At 35.2% G+C, this 24,199-nt stretch overlaps 1 protein-coding gene across 5 annotated transcripts in view; it reads right to left on the bottom strand.

Moving 5' to 3' along the window:
- Positions 1–24,199, bottom strand: part of LOC136043506 (sorting nexin-14-like) — a 161,691-nt gene that overhangs the window by 6,280 nt on the left and 131,212 nt on the right. For all 5 annotated transcript variants that reach the window (XM_065728422.1, XM_065728424.1, XM_065728425.1 and 2 more), the window contains 4 exons: positions 22,161–22,345; positions 15,028–15,192; positions 12,282–12,469; positions 3,907–4,035 (listed from right to left, as the gene is read on the bottom strand). In XM_065728422.1, coding sequence (XP_065584494.1) covers positions 3,925–4,035; positions 12,282–12,469; positions 15,028–15,192; positions 22,161–22,345 — 649 coding nt within the window. In that variant the 3' untranslated portion in view covers positions 3,907–3,924. The remainder of the gene's footprint in view (positions 1–3,906; positions 4,036–12,281; positions 12,470–15,027; positions 15,193–22,160; positions 22,346–24,199) is intronic.

The raw sequence follows: 24,199 nt of genomic DNA, 5'->3' as shown, positions 1-24,199 counted from the left end.
TGGCATAGCAGATCAATCAGGAATCACTGCTTTAGCTATTCAATTTATCTTTTGCTTTAAGTGTTTGATCTTAACTTTATCTGGCATAGCAGATCATAAAAGACTCATTGCTTTAACTATTTCATTTAAATTTGCATAGCAGATCATATCAGATTTTTTGCTTTAACTATTTTATTTAATTTTATGTGTGATAACAAATCATAAAACACGCATTGATTTAACTATTTCATTTAAATCATTGCTACAACTATTCTATGTAACTTTACCTGACATAGCAGATAAATCAGGACTCACTGCTTTAGCTATTCAATTGTGTTGCGAGAGCAACTTTGGTTTTATCCCGGTTTTTTTTTCTATGCCACCGATCTCAGCTTATCACTGGAAACTGGAAAGGTTCTAACCTGTGCAGTTTTCACGGAAAGTATGGACCTCAGGCCGGATTGATGAATATGACATTACATTTTAGAAAGCTCCACAGAACTCTTGCCTGGGGCCAAAAAGGATGGTTTTTGCTTGTCCACGAGCCAGAGCCTATGGTGTGCGAGGTGAAGTGGAGTTATGTAGCCTATGTCAGAGAGGAGTATCTGAAGTTATGCAGCCAAGCTTTCGTTTCATCAAACCATGTTTTTGATTTCGAGTGGAAAGCTCCGTTCTAGCAGGCAAGCAGGCAGGCACCGCTTTCAAATTGAAGATGGACTAAAATCTATAAGTGTTAAATATATACGGCAGTTACTTGGCCCCACAGCCAATATATCTTCTTTGAGTGATAAATAGAAAAATTTACAGGAGCAAAAAAGCGGCATTTTCCCACGGGTCCTAAAGTGCTGCCGTGATTTTCGCTGGGTTTATCATTTGTTTTTTCTGACTTGGGATTGAGGTACAGAAATGTTATCAGATGTACCTCTTAAACTTTAAAAGTTCTGTCATTACTAAAGAAATTAGAGCTTATCCTTTGCTCCTTTCTAAGTGGTGACGTTAGAAAGTTGGCCTACGGCAAAAAAAAATCAACTTTTGAACAAAGACAGATAGAATTTTTTTTCGACGGCAATCGATAGCTCTTGATGAGCTGATTAAAGTATATGTCATCCATTTTTTGATACAAAAATTTCATCATGAGATATACTAGTTTTAACGTTTCAAGGGGTTGACAACTTCAGTAGTAGGGTACACATTGAAACCAAAAATGAGCCGATACCAATTGTGAGACATGTAGGGGACTTGTAAGGAAAGGCCAGCTGCTAGCTCATAATCATCTTCGGCCGTGAGGGGTTCCAGTGTATATGATGATAAGACCGAGTTGGTTCCAGTGGTAAGACATGTAAGGGACTTGTAAGAAATAATCGTCTGTTAGGCTACAATCATCTTTAGTGAAGAGGGGTTTGTAACTTTTGCTAGTTGGTGTAGCCTACGCATACTCACTGTAACCTAGAATTAAGTGTTTACGCAACGGGTACAAACAATAACGTAAAACAACGAGACAGTTTTGTAATAATTAATAGAGTGTCATCTATGGTATTTTGATCCTGAAAAGTCACGGATAGCTTTACAATACCAACTAGATTATATAAGATATTGTTCCAAGTCTTGATCCGTCAAGATGTCTACGATCGAAAAGGATAAAGTTCAAATTACAGCAAGTCAATTTAGTCCCTTTTTTCGATATTCTTTTGTTATTGTTGTTTTTTCAACGCTGAGGAACAGCCTTTGATCATGTGATTACTGATCGCGTTCTTCTTTGAACATAACATTTTAAAAGCTTCAATAGGCTGACAACTTCAGCGTTTAACCGATGGCAAAGAAACAAAACCAAAGTATTGCTCTCGCATTCATTCGGCGAAGCCGGACAAAGGTTGCCGCAACACTTCACGTTGCTCAGGCAACGTAGGTCTAGTTTATCTTTTGCTTTAAGAGTTTCATCTTAACTTTATCTGACACAGCAGATCATAAAAGACTCATTGCTTTAACTACTTCATTTAAATTTATTTGGCATAGCAGATCATATCAGACTTTTCGCTTTAACTATTTTATTTAACTTTATCTGTCATAACAAATCATTCAACATTCATTGATTTAACTATTTCATTTAGATCATTACTACAACTATTCTATGTAACTTTACCTGGTATAGCAGAAAAATCAGGACTCACAGCTTTAGCTATTCAATTTATCTTTTGCTTTAAGCGTTTCATCTTAACTTTATCTGGCATAGCAGATCATAGAAAGACTCACTACTTTAACTATTTCATTTAAATTTATTTGGCATAGCAGATCATATCAAACTCAGATCATATCAGACTTCTTGCTTTAACTATTTTCTTTAATTTTATCTGTTAAAACAAATCACTTGAAGAAGTCTTACATCCAATACCTCCTCCCTTGCCATATCAACATGAAGATAGAGACTACCTTGGGAGTTTTCCAAGACTAAAAGGGACTAATAAGGATAAAATGTCTCAATCACTTTCCAATCCCTTGTTTTTAACTGACCTGGAACCGTTAGAATGCACTTGTGGTTATTGTATTTTTTTTTCAACACTAAATTTGATTGTACAACGTAAATAATGACGAAGACCACACTGCCTTTCCATAATATAACAACAAAAGCGAGAATAATAAGGAATCAAACAAACTGTCCGTGAGGCAATCGAAATCAAACGAAACTTAAATAATAACACATCCCTAAATAGAGACTTGGGTGAATACACACTCAACCCTATGTACACAAAATTAATTATAGAAAATAATCTAATTCAAAATAAAACAAAAATAGGAACGAACAAAAACAAGCCCAATATCAAAAGAACTATCAGATTAGCTGCAGAGAAGGCAAATATCGCAATAAGAAATCATTCCAATTTTTAACAAATACAGTTAGTGAAATGAATGAACCTTTTTATCTTGCAAAATCTTAGCTTTTATCAGACAGTCTTGGCTGAACTTTTCGTTAAGAAGTAATGATGCCAAGGCTATTTTAAAAAAATGGATTTTTAACTGAGAATTTTTATTGTAAGTGTTTTATTGTTTTTTATTTTTTCTTTGCTGAAGACGGCCCTTAGATATAGGGCCGAAATATTCCACTAGGTTTTGTTGATTCACTGTCTTGGAAAAAAAATCCTCATTATTCTCGCTTTTGTTGTTATATTGTACAACGTGATTTCTTCTTATGCCTGATTATTTAATTTGTGCATAAGAAAAGACATGTAAAATAAGAAAAAAAAAGGAGAAAGTAAAAAACACGTAATATTCTAAAAATAGTTTATAAGGTTCTAATTTCTTCATCTTCGTTAGATCCTCGCAAGGTCTATTTCTGCTGCAGTCAGCGTATCTGCAATAACCCCAGTGCACCCGTAATTCCTCAAATAGGAAGAATGTTTAATACAGAAAAAACACACGAGTGTACGAACTTTTGTTCAGACATCCATCCGAAAATACCACCGATCTGAAAGCGTAAAAATATTTGCTGGGGGTATTTATATCCACCATATCAAAATTTATACTTTAATTTGATATTTAGGATAATATCAGGATAATATTTTATTAATATAGGATATTAGGATACTATATTAAATTAATATATAGGATATTATAATATAGAATATTAATATAGGATAATATCAGAGCCACTGTTTCTATCCATTTTGATAAATTTCCTCATACCCAAATACGCCCCTGCCCTTGATAAATCCCTAGGCCTACTTATAAGCAAGTTGTTGTTCAAACACCAAATAAAATTGTAATATTTATTTACAATTAGTATTTCCTTCCGATTATTTTGGACGGAAATTTTAAAGGATTTTATTCTTTATTTCGGAAGGAAACTACCTCCTATGATAAAATGTAATTGAGAGAAAAGCTTATATATAGTACAAATGAAATAGAATCCTACAATCAAATTACGTTACTTACCATTATTTAACAAGACAACTATAGCCTGAAGTCACTTGAATGTGTTCTAACATGATAAGTTGTGACTGGTTTCTCGAATAGCTCAGGGAAAAGCTCTTCAATGATCTGATCAAAAAGCATATATACTAGCTGTAACGAAAAACATGTAAGCGAAGCAAATAAGTATAAGAAGAAGGTATACAATTTCAGCAAGAAGCTTTTGACCAGAGCATTTTGTAAAATTTTGTTTGTTATTGTTGAATATATTCGGAGTAAGTCACTTAAATAGAGCAAATAGAGGAAAAAATAAGTGAACTGTAAATTTATTCTGAACTTTGACAACAAGGCAAATCAAACCAAAAGTCACTAATTTAGGCCCAATTTGAAGGTATGAAGATCTTTTAGCAGAAGGAAAATAAGAACCTAACACTTTGGGGAATAACTACACGACAAATTATTAATTAAATGATATACTTGCAAAATCGGACAACAGTAAAAATTGCAAAATTATATACACCTTAAAAATTCAACAAACAAAAAAGAGAGATAAAACTCAACAAAAATCCTCAAACGAGACTGCGGCCAGTAGGGAGAAAAGAGATGAAAGACCGAAATAACATGGATATTTCGCCTGTATCTAAACTAGGCGTCATCAGCACAAGATAAAAACACTAAACTAAAAACAAATAAAACCGCCATCAATAATAATAAATACAATTGTCGCTACTGATCCACATAGGGAAAAGAAGCTATTAGAGTTACTTCAATGAGAAGATCAAAGCAACTGAGGAAAAATTATGAAAATTGAAACTAAGTTCACTATTCTGTTGCGAAATAATCCTCTTGTTAGCTATCATTGAAGCAACTCTTTCTGGTCCACAAGGTAATCTTCCCCCGGTGATTAAGTAACATTTTAATTCCCTTATTTTTAATTCCTCATTTTTCAAAAGACAATCATAAATTGGGTCAACATGTAAATTCCTCGTGTCTCTATTTATTGAATGATTAGCAAACATATGTTTTTTAATTCCTATAGCCTCCCTCGTCCACACCCCTATGATTAGAAATAGCTGTGCCCTAATCAAATTGTACGAAATGCGCAAGATGAAAGAATGTATGTTCAGCCAGAGCCGAAAAAAAAGTTTCTGGAGGTTTTCTTAATTGTAAGGTTTTTTCTATTGAGTTGCGATGATCAATAAACCTTTCAATAAATTGTCGGTGAGTTCTACCAATATAAAACTCCGCAGTCTCGTTTGAGGTTTTTTTCGGTGAGTTTTATCTCTCTTTGTGGTTTGTTGTCATGGCTGGCTACTTCGGCTTAAAAACTTTCATTCTTAAAAATTTGGATTAGAAATTCAGTTTTTGATGAAAAATGGTAGTTGGTTCACTGCAGCCGTTGAACCACAAGAATATTATGAGAATTTGAAATTCAAATGCAGAGGAATAGCCTAAATCAAATTCTAGAAGCCAAGACAAAAAATATTAAAGGACTAATCTGTGAAGGGCTAAAAGTTGTTTGTCAAATATTGAGGAAAACTTGAAATGATTAGTTCCTCAGTTTTGGTTCTACAAAGCTTTCAATTCAGAATAACGGACGCGATTTTCGATGGCTTATTAGAAATATTTCAACGCAGCCGTTGAACCGTTGTGATGCATAAACTTGCTGCAAAAAAAAGGAAAAATTCGACGGATCATGTAAAAACGGCCATTTTTGCGCGAAATCGCATCAGTGAGAACCCAGGGTATGAATGAATGAATGAACTTTATTACCCGTAAAGTATAAAAAACACAAAGTACGGAGTATTATAAATAAATAAACAAAAACAAATACGATAAACAGCGAAGAAATACAAAATTCAAACTAACAAAAGACAATATGGATTAATCAACCAGTATCAATATGGAAAAAAGGCTGCAGAGGGTCATAAACGTGAATAAAGTTGACAGTCTTTTTACATAAATCATCACTGGAAGACCGAATCCGAGAAGGCACATCTACTAAACCAAATCGAGCAATTATTTTTTTGTTTCGGTGCCATCTAGGAAGCCGGAGGAGGAATTTGCAATATCTGAAATAAGCCGTACGTAGAGTATGTCGATCTTTCTTACGAAACAGATGAGCCATGCCATGCTATGCCATGTATGTGTTTCGGGGAATCAACAGATAGTTAATGTTCAATTTTTTATGGATAAAGAGCGTTGTCAAATTCATCTACACAGCTTTGGTTATTTACTTCTATGGTTCAATGTGGCAACACTGATAAAGAAGTGATAATGCCCTAAGAACTTCATGATTTGGAATAACAAAAGAAAATACTTGAAATCACGATTTCTAGGCATGATTATGTTTTAGATAAGACGATAAATTAGTTAAAAATACACACTGAGTATAATGTTCATGAAAAAAAAGAATTTGGAATTCGATTTAGCAGATGAATGGAAATCATGGAAATCTGCCAAAAATATTGCGCCTGGAAGTGAGCCCCTGCGCCTTTCAAGGGTCTGAAATTTCAATGCACTTTTGCAAGTATATCCTGTTCCTGCTTTGTTGCATCTTTCGCGAAAAATTTTGATGCAATCTTGATAACTGTATCTTTTTCTTTTGTAACGTTTCGCTGCAGAAAATCCAAAACTGGACACAAATGTAAAGAAACCACCGTTTTTCTGGTGGTTTCCTTACCAGGGAAGTAAGGAAAGCGTTGAAGACAGACTACCATTCCCCCGCAATTCAAGGGGCAAGCCCGACAGGCAACACGGCTATTATTTCCAACTCACTCTCCCCCCTGCTGCTTACTTTTCTCCCACAACCTCTATCGCAGCGTGATTGCCTATGAATACCAGATTTCCAAATTATATTCACACTACTTGATGGCTTATTTAAATGTCTAATTTCTTTCTAAAAACTAGTCAGACAGGTTTCACACAATATCTCTATAAGGGACCTTTCAAACAGTACAAGGACCTTATAAGGAACCTTTCAAACTGTAGTAAGGAGCGACCCGGCTCAATAGTAACAAAACTCTGAAAAACAGGATTTTGATATAAAATAGCTACATGATAAGAATTGCATTTTAATGCTGATTTTAAATATATAAGTTTCATCAAATTTAGTCTTACCCATCAAAAGTTACGAGCCTGAGAAAATTTGCCTTATTTTAGAATATAGGAGGAAACACCCCCTAAAAGTCATTGAATCTTAACGAAAATCACAACATCAGATTCAGCGTATCAGAGAACCCTATTGTAGAAGTTTCAAGCTCCTATTTTAAAAAAATGTGGAATTTTGTATTTTTTGCCGGAAAGCGGATCACGGATGCGTGTTTATTTGTTTGTTTGTTTGGTTTTTTTCCCAGGGATGATCGTATCGACCCAGTGGTCCTAGAATCTTGCGAGAGGGCTCATTGTAAAGGAAATGAAAAGTTCTAGTGCCCTTTTTAAGTGACCAAAAAAATTAGAGGGCACCTAAGCCCCCTCCGCCGCTAATTATTTTCCCAAAGTCAACAAATCAAAATTCTGAGATAGCCATTTTATTCAGCGTAGTCAAAAAACCTTTAACTATGTATTTGGGGACGACTTACTTCCCCACAGCCCCCATGGGAGAGGCAACAAACTTTGACCAGTGCTTACATATAGTAATGGGTATTGGGAAGTGTACAGACGTTTTCAGGGGGATCATTTGGTTGGGGGAGGGGTTTAGAAGAGGGGGATATGTTGGGGGAACTTTCCATCGAGGAATTTTACATGGGGGAAAAAATTTCCATGAAGGGAGCGCAGGATTTTCTAGCACTATTAAAAAAAAACAATGAAAAAATAAATATGAAAAGTTTTTTCAGCTGGAAGTAAGGAGCACCATTAAAACTTAAAACGAACGGAAATTATTACGCATATGAGGGGCTCACCTCCTCCTAATACCTAGCTCTTTACGCTAAAGTATTTTTAGTAATTTCAACTATTTATTCTACGGCTTTTGTGATTCAGGGGTCATTCTTAATGAAATGGCACACAATTTAAGCTTTAGTGTAAAGAGCTAGGTACTGACGAGGGGGCAAACCCCCTCATATATGTAATAAAAACATGAGAAAACAAAAGTTCGTTACGTAGGCTAATTTATAAGTTACGTAAAGCTTTTACTAATAAAACATTCGCAAAAAATTAAAAGTTCTAGTTGCCTTTTTAAGTAACCAAAAAATCGGAGGGCAACTAGGCTTCCTCCCCCGCTCCTTTTTTTTGTCAAAATCATTCGATCAAAACTATGAGAAAGCCATTTAGACAAAAAAATATAATAAATATACAATTTTCGTTTTGATTATTCCTCTGCGGAGAGCCAAAATCAAAATATGCATTGATTCAAAAACGTTCAGAAATCAAATAAACAAAAAAAAAAAAAAAAAAAAAAAAAAACAGATAAGTTTTTTCAACTGAAAGTAAGGAGCGACATTAAAACTTAAAACGAACAGAAATTACTTCGTATATGAAAGGGGCTGCTTCTTTATCAACACCCTGTTCTTTACGCTAAAGTTTTTTACTGTTTTAAAAAGTAGAGTTGAGAGAAAGAGTCAAACTTTAGCGCAAAGAGCGGGATGTTGATGAGGAAGCAGCTCCTTTCATATACGACGTAATTTCTGTTCGTTTTAAGTTTTAATGTCGCTCCTTACTTTCAGGTAAAAAAAAACTTGTTTTTTTTTATTTTAATTATTCGTTAAGATTCTATGACTTTTAGGGGGTGTTTCCCCTGTTTTCTAAAATAAGGCAAATTTTCTCAGGCTCGTAGCCTTTAATCGGCACGACTAAACTCAATGACTCAACTTTTATATTTAAAATCAACATAATAAGCCGATTTTTTTCATATATCTATTGGTATCAAAATTCCATTTTTTGAAGTTTCAGCTACTATTGAGCCGGGTCGCTTCTTACTTACAGTACCACGAACTGTTTGAAAAAGTTTTTCCATTATTTCTTTTCTCTTTAAATGCATTTGAACGTGGCGTCATAAAGGCAATTTTTTTTCACAATTAATTTTTTTTCACGTCATAAAGGCAATCCCCTAATGTAGTCAGCCGAAGGGTCCACGCTCTGCCTACGTCCCACCAAAATATTCTTATGTACCACCGGTGGAGTCTTCGGCCAACGTTAGGAATCATGAGCATAAACAGTAGAAAAAAACTAAAAATAAATCATATCTCCAATAAACCATGGTTTGAGGCATTTACCAATCAAATGGTTGATCCAAAAGTTGCTTTGTTGTTTGGAGTGAACAATAGCAACTACGAATAATAGAGCATTAAAATTTACATAAAATGTATAAGATAGTGGAAAATAAAGTAATAATATATTACGTATTATATTATTATTCTGACTTGAATTTCGAATTCTGTCAGACATTCTGTAATCGATATTAACGATGAAAAGAACTATTTACAAGTTTTCTGACCGTGTGTTTTAAAAATTCTTCTATATAAATAAAAAAAAATCTTAGATTTTACTCTAAAGCAACATCTGTTCAGTCCACAAAAACTAACAAGAGATTATGTCCCGGAAAATTCCACCTGGAAAATCATCCCCGCATTTAAAATTGAGCAGTCATAGGGAAATTTAGACAAAAAGAATGATAGAAATTGTTTAATAGTGCAGCAGCTATTATCAAGGAGGGATGGTGGGTCATATGATGGGCGAGGGGGGAGTCCTATATGCCTTAAAAAGAGTATATAATGCCAAAATTATCTAAATCTCCGTGAGGCTTCAGATAAAATTAAGAAGGAGTATTAGGGGAAGGGTAGTAATTAATCTCTCATCTCCCATCATTTAGATTACGTCTGAATAACGTTCGTATTTCACAAAATATTTTCAATGACATGTAAGTGCGCATCAGCTGTTATGAAGGAAAGGTGGTGGATCATTTTGTAGGGCAAGGGACTGATGCCGCAAAATGAAAAAGCCAAATACCCTAACTCTCATTGAGCCTCCATATAATTGCGATAATTGCGACATAACTGCGACAAGCTTGAAAGCTTACCGTATTTGGTATTAATAAATAAATAAATAAATAAATGTAGAGTGAGTTCAAGGGAAGTAAGGGACAGGTATAAATTAATACATAATCCCCCTTGATTTACGGGAATATTTTTGGCATACGCCTTTATTTTTAAAGTAAAAAATGATGTTAAACTCCAGAAAGAACAGAATTTTTCCGTATATAAAGGGATTTCCCCCTCCGATACGCCCACCTTCCCTCCTCGTGGGGGTAAAAACTCCAGAGCATGGCCACTCGATCAGAAATTAAAGATAAGGCATTTTGTAAAGGCAAAAAGTATTGTAGAGCCACTGAACCCCGTCATAGAACTTTTTTGGAAATTGAGTTCTAGTGCCTTTTTTTTTAATTAAGAGGTGATTGGAGAGCAGCCAACCCAAATCCTAGAACATTTTATTTATATCCATTGCTGTTGCACCCCTTTGGACATAGGAGCAACGTTTTGATGTACCCATTTTGTTCAGAATAGCTGAAAGAGAACCTAGACAACGAGATTATTAAGAATTCCATCACAGTTTCCTATATATATATATTTTTTTTTCATATTCCAATAATTCAAAACAACCTGCTCAAAACCCTGGAATACATTCGTAAGTGCTATTTTTACATCAATTCGATTTGAAAGATTTTGGAATCAGAGAGTTTTTAAGAAAAAAAGACAAGAGAAAAAGACAAACGGCCTTTTCTTTTACCCCAAGAAAACAGCTCATTTTATTCATAACAACAGAAGGGGAGTTATTCCTAACAAGGGAAGTCACTGGCCCCCGTCATAGAACATTTTTTGGAAATTAAGTTCTAGTGCCTTCTTCAAAGTGAAAGGTGATTGGAGAGCAACCAAACCCCATCCTAGAATTTTTTATTTATATCCAGTGCTTTTTTAATCCTTTAGGACATATGATCAACGTTTCAATGTACCCATTTTGTTCATAATAGCTGAAAATGTCAATAAATTTGCATCCAAGGATAATAAAAACCCAATAGTCCCTTAGATAAGGGCTGTAAATTATACGAGCTAGATAAAACGACTTATATTACAAACATTTTCTTTTTTAATTGATATTGAAAATAAACATTAAAATTACAGTACAATTTTGAACTGATGAGTCTTCAGCAATTAATATAATTGTACATCAAATATTCAGTTTAATTTATTAGTTCTTTCTAAAATTGTTCAAGACAAGTATAGTTTCACTACAAACAAGAGTTTGGATACTGCCCTCTTCCTTAGCTGTAAAAATCTAAAGCCAACTGCGTCCTTCGCACTTCAAGGAAAACGAATTATATTACAAATATTTTTTTCCAGTTCTTACAGCATTGAAAATGAATTTAAAACTACAGTGAAGTAAAATTTTAACTGATGGATCATTCAACAATTAATATCATTACATATATAATATTCAATTTGACTTTTGTTTATACTTTCCAAGACTGTTCAAGAAACATATATTTTTTAGTAAAGTGTCAATGACGCAGTAGGTTTAGACTTTTATAGTGAGAGAACGAGGTGATACCCAAACTCTTATTTGTAGTGATTTTTGCTCGTTCCAACCTTGCTTTGCACATTCAATTAAAGTTTTGCTCTTTTTAAGATTTACTTATTCATTTGTATTAGTATCTGTTTTCTTGCTATAATTGTTTGGTACGATTGTTTTGTTTGTTTATTTATTTATTTTTCGTTTTGGGTTTCATTTTTACTTCAGTAGCAAAATAATTTTTTTTCTTTTTAAGCTTGATTTGCATACTAAATTTAAGTTTCACTCTTTTTAAGATTGATTTATTCATTTATATTAGTATTAATTGTTTGCATTGATTATTTATTTAATTTCCGTTCGTTTCGGTTTCATTTTTACTTCATTAGCAAAATATTTTTTTTCGTTTTAAGCTTGATTAGCATATTCAATTTAAATTTCATTCTTTTTGAGATTTATTTATTCATTTATATTAGCATTCGTTGTATTTTCTGATCGTTTTATGTTTGAATTTTAACAGGTATTTGTATCTGCTGATCGTAAGATTCAAATGGCCTTCACTTTTCTTTGAAAAGCTTCTTTTTCGGAAAGTTTTCTTTTAAAATTAATTATACCAAAAATGGGCATAAATTGGGGACAAATAGAGATACAATGAAGGAAAAGGGGGAAGAAGGCATAAAGAAGTAGCACAGAGGAACAGATTATGCGGAAACTTAATCCACCCCGTCCCCCTTCATTCACCTATCTATAATAAGTCCAAATCTATAAAAGGTTAAGAAAAACACGTCCGTTGGGTTCCTACGCATAATAAAATTGAAAAAAGGAAAATCAAATAAACATATATGACCATTTTCAAGAAGAACACAAGAAAAAAAGAAGAAAACGAAAAAAGTTCTTACATGTTTATTGAGTAAAGGTTTTTGAATTAGATCAATGATGGATGCAATTCCTTCTTCAAGAGATTCGGTGCCACAGACTTTGAGCAAGAGAGACGGCACATAATCCAAAATCTTGAGCTTTATATTCATAACAGTCTCAGACTTCTTTTCATCTGCAAGAGAGCCACTAGCTTGTCCAAAAATAGATTCTGGAAATCAAATTTTCATTTAATTTGTAGAAATTTTAAGTGAGGCCTCACGATGGCTTCATGAATGCATTTAGAAAAAAAAAAAACGAAAAAAAAAAATGCAAAATGAGGAAATGATACATTTAATTATTATAAGTACTGTTACCCCCTTCCCGCCTCCGTAATGTCTTGGCCACTAAAATTAGAAATATTTGATTTTTGAATTCCATAATACAACTTTCATGACATTTGTTAACAGTTTTGAGGAGATTTTTTTTTTATATAGTCGGAACCATTTCAATTAAAAAAAAAATTCGGGCTGGCTAGCCATTGGTAAGCAATTACTGAGTCTTTAGCTAAGTAAATGGAGCTAAGTCTAAATTTTGTACCGATGCTTTTTTGTACTGATGCTTTTTTTTGAACAAAGACATTAAATATACACCCACGATAATCCTTCTCGAAAGAAAAAGAAATTCTGTAGATAGTGGTCTGATATCATTGTAACAGTGCCCCCTTTTCTAAAATTAGGTAAATTTTCTCAGGATCATAAATTTTAATGAGTAGTTTTAAAGTTGAAAAATATTACATATTTACAACCACTGTAAAAAACCAATTCTTTCGATGTGCAAATTGATATAACAATTCAATTTCGTTTACGGTTACGAACTGTTTAATTTTTCCCAAAATATTTCTTCTTCGATTTTAGTTTTGTGTTCAACATTGCAGTTAGTTTGCTGGAATATGTGTGTTTTCTGTAATTTTAGCTCTTGTTGTATTATCAATTTTCAAACAGTTCGTGGTAACGAACTGTAAATAAGGAGTGACCCGGCTCAATATTAACCGAAACTCTAAAAAACGTAATTTTGACAGCAATAGATATATAAAAAGAATCGGAATTTTATGCTGATTCCAAATGTGTACCGATATAATTATTAAGTTTCAGCAAGTTTAATTTTACCCATCAAAAAGTTACGAGCCTGAGAAAATTTGCCTGATTTTCGAAAAAAGGGTAAAAAAAAACATACAAGCCATATAATCACACCATCAGATTCAGCGGATCAGAGAACCCTACTGTAGAGATTTCAAGTTCCTATCTGCGAAAATGTGGAATTTTGTTTTGCCAAAAGAAAGATCAGGGTGCGTGTTTATTTGTTTTTTTTTTCAGGTGTGATCGTATCGATCCAGTGGTCCCAAAATATCGGGAAAGGGCTCATTCGAACGGAAATTAAAAGTGTTAGGGCCCTTTCTAAGTGACCAAAAAACTGGAGGGCAACTAGGCTCCCTCCCAAGGCCCTTTTTCTCAAAATCATCCGATCACAATTTTGAGTTAGCCATTTTGTTCAGCATAGTTGAAAGGCCGAATAAATATATATTTGGAGATTTTATGCCCCCCACAGTCCCTAGGAAAAGATCTTTAAGTTACAAAATTCGCCTATTGTTTACGTGTAGTATTTGCTACTAGGAAGTATGCATACATTTTTCGGGTGAGGGGGGCAAATTTTCTACAGGTGGGATTTTCCATGGGGACAATTTGTCGTGAGGAGGGAAGTTTTCAGGGAGTGAATTTTTCAGGGGAAGTTTTACACTGGTGACATTGGCCAGAATTCCTATACGAGATTCTTCTTATGTTATGCTTTCTCTTTGTCAATTCAATTTTAGGCGTAGAGATGTTGAGGGTAAGTGTCCGGGGTCAATTTTCACCAGGACCTGAATTATCTAGAGCAGTGGTTCTCAAATTTATTTAGACACTGTACCCCTTTTTACCCACAAAACATTTTAGGTACCCCTTCTCAATTCTCGATAGTAAGTAAACCATAGCTAAAATATAAATTCAATTCCCAACCCTAGAGTTAAAGGGTTGTTTTATTAATTTTTTTTTTGCTGGCCGTGTACCCCCTAAAAAAGTTTTCGTCCCCCCAAGTGGTATGCGTACCACAATTTGAGAACCACTGGTCTATAGAATAAATCGGTCAGGATGATAGATTTTTCCGTTGAGGTGTAGCTAGATTTCCAGGCATTATTTAAAAAACGATTAGAAATTAAATAAAAGAAAACCAGATTTTTCAACTGAAAGTAAGGAGCGACATTAAAGCTTAAAACGAACAGAAATTATTCCGTATAAGGGGGGTTACTCTTCCTCAACACCTCGCTCTTTAACCTAAAGTGAATTCTGCCCCAATTCTTTAAGAATGGCTCATGAAACACTATTTTCGTTTAATTAGAACAATCAAAAGCTTTTTTACAGTAATAAATAACTAGCGTAAAGAGCGAGATGTTGAGGAGAAGCAACCCCCCTCATATACGTATTACTTTCAGTTCGTTTTAAGTTTTAAATTCTTTAAAACTTATAGTTGAAAAAACTTGTTTTTTTTTATTTAATTGTTTTACAAGAAACGATAGTTTGGCAAAATCTGCTTGCGAGAGCCATTTCCAAATAATTTAAAATAAATAAATATAAAAGATTATAAATAAGGTATATGCAAAAAATAAATATAGTGTGTTAAAATTAAACTATATACCTTTAATAAATATAATTTATAAAAATTTAATAGATTACTAAAAACAGTGTGTATGCATACCATTAATTAGAGTTATTAAATAGCCAACTTTTTCAGGAGCTAAAAGCTGCTCAAGTCTGTTCGATATCCAGAAGCTTAGTTGTTTGTCTATGATGTCTGACAGAACTGTTTGGACACCAAGTAACAAAGATAGTTGCCAATCCATGAACTGAAAACATCGAACACCTAAAAAAATATAGAAAAAATAAATAAATGTAAAAAGACAAAACTACTAGATTACATTTTTTCTTGTGCACATTAGACGGCGAAGCAGCAGTCTTTGCCAGAGGTGATTTTAGGGGAGGGACAGAGGTGACATTTACCCCGGGTACAAAAATTTTACGGGTGCAAAATTTCGAATAAGTAATTTAACAGTTATAATCATTTAGTAATTTTTGAAATTTTATTTTTATTTATATGCATCGAAATAGCGCTTCACATGTATTATTTATTTATTTTTTGTTTAGACCAGGGCACTTCGTATCGAAAGAGCTGTTGTAAAAACTTCAAAAAGAGATCATTCGATTGGAAATTAAAGGGATTAGTGCCCTTTTTAATAGTCAAAAGTGATTGAAGGGCAACTAACCCCCCAAAACCACCATTTATAAGGTTTTTCATAGAAAGTGTTGTCGTAGAAACTTCATAAAAAGGGTTCATTCGATTGGAAATTGAGAGGACTAGAGCCCTGTTAATAGTCAAAAGTGAATGAAGAGAAAGTAACTCCCCTCCCACGCACACCATTGCTACCAAGCACTTCCAATCAAAATTTTGAGGTATCCATTTTGTTTCAACGTAGTTGAAAGATCCAGAAATGATGACTTTGGTGATGACAGACCCCCTAACATCCATCAGGGCAAGGGTTATAAGTTATGCCCTGGGGGCATATAAAGTTTTTTTTATAGAAAGCATTGTCGTAGAAACTTCAAAAAGGGCTCATTCGATTGGAAATTGAGAGGACTAGAGCCCATTTTGATAGTCAAAAATGAATGTAGAGAAAGTAACTCCCTTCTCACGCACATTATTTCCTCCGATCACTTTCAATCGAAATTTTGAGGCAACCATTTTGTTTCAACGTAGTCGAAAGGTCAGGAAATTATGCCTTTGAGGAGGACAACCTCTCTACAGCCCTCAGGGCAAGGTTGAAAGTTATGCCCCGGAGGCATATAAGGTTTTTTTTTATAGAAATTATTGTCGTAGAAACTTCAAAAAGGGCTCATTCAATTGGAAATTGAGAGGACTAGAGCCCTTTTTAATAGTTGAAAGTGAAAGAAGAGAAAGTAACTTCCCTCCCACGCACACCATTTCCACCAAAGACTTCCAATCAAAATTTTTAGGCAGCCATTTTGTTTCAACGTAGTTGAAAGGTCGGGAAGTTATGTCTTTGAGGATGACAAACCCCTAACATCCATCAGGGCAAAGGTTGTAAGTTATACCCTTGGGGCATATAAGGTTTTTATAGAAAGCGTTGTCGTAGAAACTTCAAGAAAGGGCTCATTCGCTGGGAAATCGAGAGGGATAGAGTCCTTACTAATAGCCGAAAGTGATCAGAGGGCTAATATCCCCCAGGGGGGCCAGCAGGGGACCATGCCCCCCGAAAATTTGGGATTATAAAGTAGTTATAAGGAAACCAAAGGAAAGAGAGTAGAATAGGGGAAAAGCGTGGAAAAAATGTTTGTTGCCCTATTGTTGGCTGCCTTTCAACAGATTTTGACCCTTATTAACGAAAATATAAGTTCTAATTTGTGACTGAGTGACCCTCAGCCAGTTTTCAACAAACATTTTTTTATCCTAAATATGTAGCCTGTTTGTTTATTAGTAATTAGTGCAGTTATTGGAACACAAGAAAGTTCATAAAATTATCGAAAACAGAAGGAAAACAACTTAATAAGGGAGGGGGTCAATTTTGGTAAGAATATGCCGTCAACTTTTGCTTGCATTGCAAGAGTACGCATGAGCTGATATATGAAGCCACTACAATCAGAAATGTTTCCCCTGAACAGAATGCTGGGAATTTCTGTATTTTCACCTGGGCGGATACGTTTTTTTGTGTTTTATTATAAGTTGTTTTTTTCAGGAGTGATTGTATTTATCTAGTTGTCACTTTGAAAAAAATTTAATTTTTTACACTTATGAAGCATAAAGGTGTCAAATATACTGGCTTTTGGTATTTAAAATTAAATTAAAAATATTGAAGTAAGTTGAAAAAATTGTTTGTAGCTTTAAACCAAATTCTTCTGGTGTAGATGGATTGAACCTTAAGGGTTTTTAATTTTGTGTCGGTGTATCTTTTGCCGGTACTCGTTTATTTAATTAATCTCTCAATGGTTAAAAGACACTTCCCGTCGGAACTGAAACGGTCTAAAATCATACCTTTACACAAAGGTGGGGACCCCTCGGACCTCTGTAACTGGCGACCGATTTCCATTTTACTTTTATTTAGTAAAATTTATGAAAAAGTTATTTATAAGCGATTATATGTTTTTTTTTTGGATTCGAAGAAAATATTGTATAATGGACAGCTTGGTTTCAGAAGTAAACATTCCACTAGTCATGCAGTACACTGTTGATCAATAGAGAGCTGTTGATCAGTAGAAAGCTGTTGATCAATAGAGAGCCAAATGACACCATTTTTCTTGGTTTTATTATAGCCTGGGCAAGCAATATCATACAAGCTGGAGCAGCCTTGAACTAGTGGCGTCGCAGAGGGGAGGCAAGGGAAGCAGTTGCCCCCCCCCCTGTAATTTGAAAAATACAATTTATTAAGTCGCTTTAAAACTGTTGCTTGTTTCAAGCGTCAAATTTGCTTTTTATTTTGAAGCTCTTTATTTGATCTTTTTTAATTAATCCTTGCTCATTTTTAACATAAGGAAAGCGAGAAAAATAGCAGTCCGTTATTCTTCATAATATGTTCCACATTTAAATTTTTTCGAAAATATCCTGCCTTTGAAACCTTATCGTCAAGTTAAAATGTGAGCCTAGTTAATGGCAATATTTAAAAAAGTTCTATGCTTCCTTTTTCGCCACATTTATTCAGGCCAATTTTCCCCTGATATTTAAGGTCATTTTATTTCCTAAAATCTATTAGTTCAAGATTAGATTCTCTTGTTTTAAAACTTTCAAGAGTGGAAATAAACACACCCACTAGATATGCAAATAGGACAGAAATGTAATCATAGAAGAATAAGAAGATACACCGTCTTCAGTACACCATCTTTTAAGTTTTGTTGATAATACGCTTGAAAATAATATGGTTCCTTTAACTGTTTTTTAAGATTTCCGTAAGGGTTTTGACACTGTTGATTTTAATACTCTTCTAAGTAGACTAAGTAGGCTTGGGTTAAATAGCACTTGTGTAAAGTGGTTTTCATCGTACTTGCACGGCCAGGCTACTAAAGTTGCTTTATCAGATATATTAAGCAGAGAGTTCGATGTTAAGTGTGGAGTGCCTCAAGGTTACGTGCTTGGACCTCTACTTTATCTTATTTATGTTAATCCGTTGGCTTCACATGTTGCAGTTGATGCGCTGACCTCTTTTGCGGACGACACTATGATAACGGTAATTGGTAGTTGTTTGGTGCGGGTTGTACACAAGGCTAATTGGAACATGAACGTTTGCGCAGTTTCGCATTATGTAGTTCCCTAGCAGTTAACGCATCTAAAACAACATCATCTTTAGTAGAACAGGTAGGTTACTTGATGATAGTAATAAATTTTTTTGGATATTTACCCATTAAACAAGTTTTTGAAATTAGGTATTTGGGGTTTTATTTAGATAATAATATTAGTTGGAAAAGGCATTGTTGTAGGATAAGCTGGTCTTCGCTCTACTGGAAGGTCAGGGTTTTCCCTGACCTGCACGAGTCGTTTTCTTTCATTGAGGCCCTTATGCCTTTAATAATTTTAATAGTAAGAAACGAGCGACATGGAGCGTTCTGAGACTGAAAGACGTTATGGGATTAATATTTCGAGTGATAAATATAGAAGTTTCGACCTAGACTTTTTGGGAATTTCAGAAACTCATCCTCAGAGATGGGCAGAATTAAATTAGAAGATTACATACTTTTTGAGCACCAATCAGGGCTTACGAATGTTTATGCTGTTAAGGCTTTCTTGTTTAGGCTGAGAATGTGCTAATAATCTAATATTGGATGCACACTTTGTAACTGAGATGTACAATAGAATAGAATATATTTTATTACTTCAATAGCTGGAGATAACATGAGCAAGTCAAGACCAAAAAGGACCCAAAAAAAAGGATAAAAAAATGGCAACACAAAAATTTAAGGCAGCAAGTGATTCTTCAAGGTCAATAAATTAAAATGAGCCAATAAAAAATTAATATAAGTCAAGAATCAATTTTCACAGTTAAAATAGTGACCGTTTATACGGAATATGACAGAATATTAAATATATAAATGACTGACATATTCAAAAACACTTAGAAGCAAATACCTGAAATAAACTGCATCAAACATTAAATATTTGTTACCGTAATATTATTAAAATACCGAGTAAAATAAGGGGAAAATGATTTGCAATATTTCTTGGTACTAGAGGCAGGGTAAGCTATTAACTGTGGACAATTACTTTTTATGGAACTTGGTATTAACCAGTGACATATAGCAATCGCCAATTCTGTCGGTCTGTCTGTCTGTCTGTCGGTCCCGGTTTTGCTACTTTAGGCACTTCCAGGTAAGTTAGGACGATGAAATTTGACAAGCGTATCAGGGACCGGACCAGATTAAATTAGAAATAACCGTTTTCCCGATTTTACCATCTGGGGGGGGGAGTGGGGGGGTCGGCTAATTCGCAAAAAATAGAAAAAATGACGTATTTTTAACTTATGAGCGGGTAATTGGATCTTAATGAAATTTGATGTTTGGAATGATATTGTGTCTCAGAGCTCTTATTTTAAATCCCGACCGGGTCTGATGACATTGGGGGGGAGTTGGAGGGGTGAAACCTAAAGTCCCGGTTTTGCTACTTTAGGCACTTCCAGGTAAGCTAGGACGATGAAATTTGGCAAGCGTATCAGGGACAGGAACAGATTAAATTAGAAATAGTCGTTTTCCCGATTTGACAATCGGGGGGCCGGTTAATTCGGAAAAAATAGAAAAAAATGAAGTATTTTTAACTTATGAGCGGGTGAATGGATCTTAATGAAATTTGATGTTTGGAATGATATTGTATCTCAGAGCTCTTATTTTAAATCCCGACTGGATCTGATGACATTGGGGGGAGTTGGAGGGGGGCAACCTAAAATCTTGGAAAACAATTAGTGGAGGGATCGGGATGAAACTTGATGAAAAAAATAAGCGCAAGTCCCAGATACATGATTGGCATAATCAGAACTGATTCGCTCTCTTTGGGGTAGTTGGGGGGGGGAGTAATTCTTAAAAATAAAAAAAAATGAGGTATTTTTAACTTACGAACGGGTGATCAGATCTCAATGAAATTTGATTTTTAGAAGGATATCGTGTCTTAGAGCTCTTATTTTAAATCCCGACCGGATCTGGTGACATTGGGGGGGGGGGATTTGGGAGGGGGAAACCTAAAACTTGGAAAACACATAGAGTGGAGGGATCGGGATCAAACTTGGTGGTAAAAATGAGCACAAGTCCTAGATACATGATTGACATAACCGGAACGGATCCGCTCTCTTTGGGGTAGTTGGGGGAGTTTGTTAATTCTGAAAAATAAGAAAAAATACGTATTTTTAACTTGCGAAGGAGTGATCGGATCTTCATGAAACTTCATATTTAGAAGGACCTCGTAACTCAGATCTCTTATTATAAATCTCAACCGGATCAAGCGTAATTGGGGGGGGGGCAGTTGGGGAGACCGGAAATCTTAGAAAATACTTAAAGTGGTGAGATCTGGATGAAACTGGATGGGAAGAATAGAAACCTGTCTAAGACACTTGACTGACATAACCGAACCGGATCTGCTCTCTTTGGTGGAATTGGGGGGAAGGGTAATTTTGAAAATTGAGGTATTTGTAACTTACGAAAGGGTGACCAGATCTTAATGAAATTTTATATTTAGAAGGATCTTGTGCATTAAAGTTCTAATTTTAAATTCCGACCAGATCCTGTGACATTGGGGGGAGTTGGAGGGGAAAACCAGAATTTTTGGAAAACGTGAAATCTGGGGTATTTTTATCTTACGAATAGATGATCGGATCTTAATGAAATTTGATTTTTAGAAGGAATTCATGTCTCAGAGCTCTTATTTCAAATCCCGACCAGATCTTTTGACGTTGGGGGGAGTTGGAGGGGAATATCTTGGAAAAACACTTGGAGTGGAGGAATAGGGATGAAGCTTGGTGGATAGAATAAACAAATGTCATTGATACGTGATTGAAAAAATCGTAGTGGATTCGCTCTCTTTGGAGGAGTTGGGGGGAGGGGTTCAGTGATTTGGCGAGTTTGGTGCTTCTGGACGTGCTAGGACGATGAAAATTGGTAGGTGTGTCAGGGAGGTGCACAAATTGACTTGATAAAGTCGTTTCCTAGATTCGACCATCTGAGGCGCTAAAGGGAGAGGAAAAATTAGAAAAAATGAGGCATCTATAACTTACGAGTGGGTGATCGTATCTTAATGAATTTTGATATTTAGAAGGACATCGCGAGTCAGAGCTTTTATTTTAAATCCTGATTGGCATTAAGCCTCTTATTTTCCTTTTTAAATCAATCTATTGATTCATAGAATTTTGTGAGAGCTCATACCATATGATCTCTTGGCTCTTAGCTCTTCTGGCCTCGTCACAAGTGCCATATGAGCTCTTAGCTCTTGTTATTTGTAGGAGTCTAGTGACTGGTCCTTCAGTAGGGGGCTCTTAAGGTTGGGTAGTAGACTACGATGAGCTGGGGAATTCAAACAATTTTAGTCACAATGAAAAAAAAAATCTTGTCATTGCTGTCTATCCAGAACGAAAGCGTTTATTTATTTGTATTTGCCTAGCGCAATAAATTTTACAGTTCAAATGTTTTAATTTGTAAATAAATATTTTTTGTTACCCAGTTTCTATATTTGTTGCCGTCTAAAAAGCTTTCAGTATAATGTTAGTAAAATTTCATCTTACAATGCGGGGCTCAGGAGGACAATAGGCCGCTCCGCTTTTAAGTAAAGGATATATATGGTAAAGTACTCACATAAATGAAGAAAAGCGTCAAAGAAGCCTCTAAGTGATATACGGTTGGCAGGTTTGAGCTTAATTACATCAGTCAGGTCCCAGGATGCACGTATTTCGTATGCATTGTTGCCAAATGAGCTATGCTTCACGTCTTTTCGAGGAGGCAAATGTTCTTCTAAGTTTGCTTCTCTTACATCTAGACGACTGCAATGGAAATTTTGGATAATTATTTCTGTTTTATTATAAAAGGTGCAATCCGTGTTTTAGTTAGAATTAAAAAGAGTACAAGACACAATATAATGCCAAATAACTTGAATTACGTAATACATAAAAACGTTACGAATAACACAATACATAATAAACACATTATGTAATAAAGAAAGGATAATGGATCCTTCAGAGCCATTAATGACGCATAGGATACCGAATTGACTTTCCGGTTGCTGGACAGGTACGGGGACAGGTAGCCAGCTAGTCATCCAACCTTGCGCCCAAGGAGATCGATCCTGCAGTTCAAAGCAGAACATCGATTCACCATGCAATCAGATGAAATATCATATAATTGAAAATAATACTCTGTATCACAGGCAACGCTAGCGTTGCCTATAGTAAAGGCTATACGGCTCCAATGTTTTACTATTATTATTCATCTTTTCCCCAGAGGCAGTTCATATGGAAGAGATCGTAGCATATACTTCGCTAGGGGTTCATTCGAGCAGAGATTATAAGTTCTAGTGCCCTTTCTAAGAGTCAAAAGTGATCAGAGCGCAAATAGCCCTCAATCCGCGCCCTTTTTTACCAAATGCATCCGATAAAATTTTTGAGATAGTCATTTTGTTAAAAATATTTCAGAGATCGTACAACAAAAACTTCCGTGTGGACACAACCACCCCAGGACCCAGAGGCAGGCGTATATGCCCTTTGGGCATATATGGTTCTTATGGAAGGGATGCTCGTATAAACTTCAGAGAGGGCTCATTTGATTGGAAATCGAAATTTCTAGTTCACTTTTTAAGAGTTAAAAGAGATCAGAGGGCAACTAGCTTCCCCTTCCGCGCCCTTTTTTATTCATACCTATCCGATAAGAACTTTGATATAGCCTTTAAAAAAAATAGTTCAAAGATCATATAACAAAAACTCCTGGGTCGACACAAACCCCCAGGGCCGAGGGGGAGACGTTTTAAATTATGCCCTGGGGGCATATATGGTTTTATAGAAGGGATGCTTGAACAAACTTCAAAGAGGGCCCACTTAATTGCATATTGAAAGTTCTACTTCAGTTTTGACAGTCAAAAGATATGGATGGGCCACTAGCCCCCCACGCCCCATTTACCCCAATTCCATCCAAAAAAATTTTTGAGACAGTCATTTTGTTCAAAATAGTTCAAAGGTCAGATAACAAAAACTTAGGCGTTGACCCGACCCCCAGGGCCCGGGGGCAGGCGTCCTATGTTATGCTCTTGGGACTAATATGGTTCTTATGAAAGGGACGCACGCAAAAACTTTAGAGAGGGCTCATTTGATTAGAACTTGAAAGTTCGAGTTCACAAGCCCCCCGCATCCTTTTCACCAAACCCATCCGATAAAAAATTCTGAGACAGCCATTTTGGTAATATTAGTTTAAAGGTCAGATAAGAAGAACTCCGGTGTCGACACAACCGCCCAGAGCCCAGGGCAGGTGTTTTATGTTATGTTCTTGGGGCATATATGCTTCTTATGGAATGGATAATTTAATAAACTTCATAGAGGGTTCATTTGATTGGAAATTGAAAGTTGTAGTCCACTTTTTAAGAGTCAAAAGAGATCAGAGGGAAAGTAACCCCTCAACACCCTTTTCCCCCAAACTCATCCGCTACACATTTTGAGATAGCCATTTTTTTAATAGTTCAAAATTAGATAGGAAAAGCTCTTGTGTCGACGCAGCCCCCAGGGACCGGGGGCAGGTGTTGTAAATTATGCTCTGGGGGCATATATTGTTCTCATGGAAGGGATGCTTGAATAAACTTTGGAGAGGGCTCATTGGATCGGAAATTGAAAGTTCTAGTTCATTTTTTAAGA

The sequence above is a fragment of the Artemia franciscana genome, unplaced genomic scaffold (genome assembly GCF_032884065.1).
Source record: "Artemia franciscana unplaced genomic scaffold, ASM3288406v1 Scaffold_692, whole genome shotgun sequence".
Taxonomy (NCBI): domain Eukaryota; kingdom Metazoa; phylum Arthropoda; class Branchiopoda; order Anostraca; family Artemiidae; genus Artemia; species Artemia franciscana.
The sequence above is the reverse complement of the archived record's forward strand: the minus strand, read 5'-3'. Positions and strand labels throughout refer to the sequence as shown.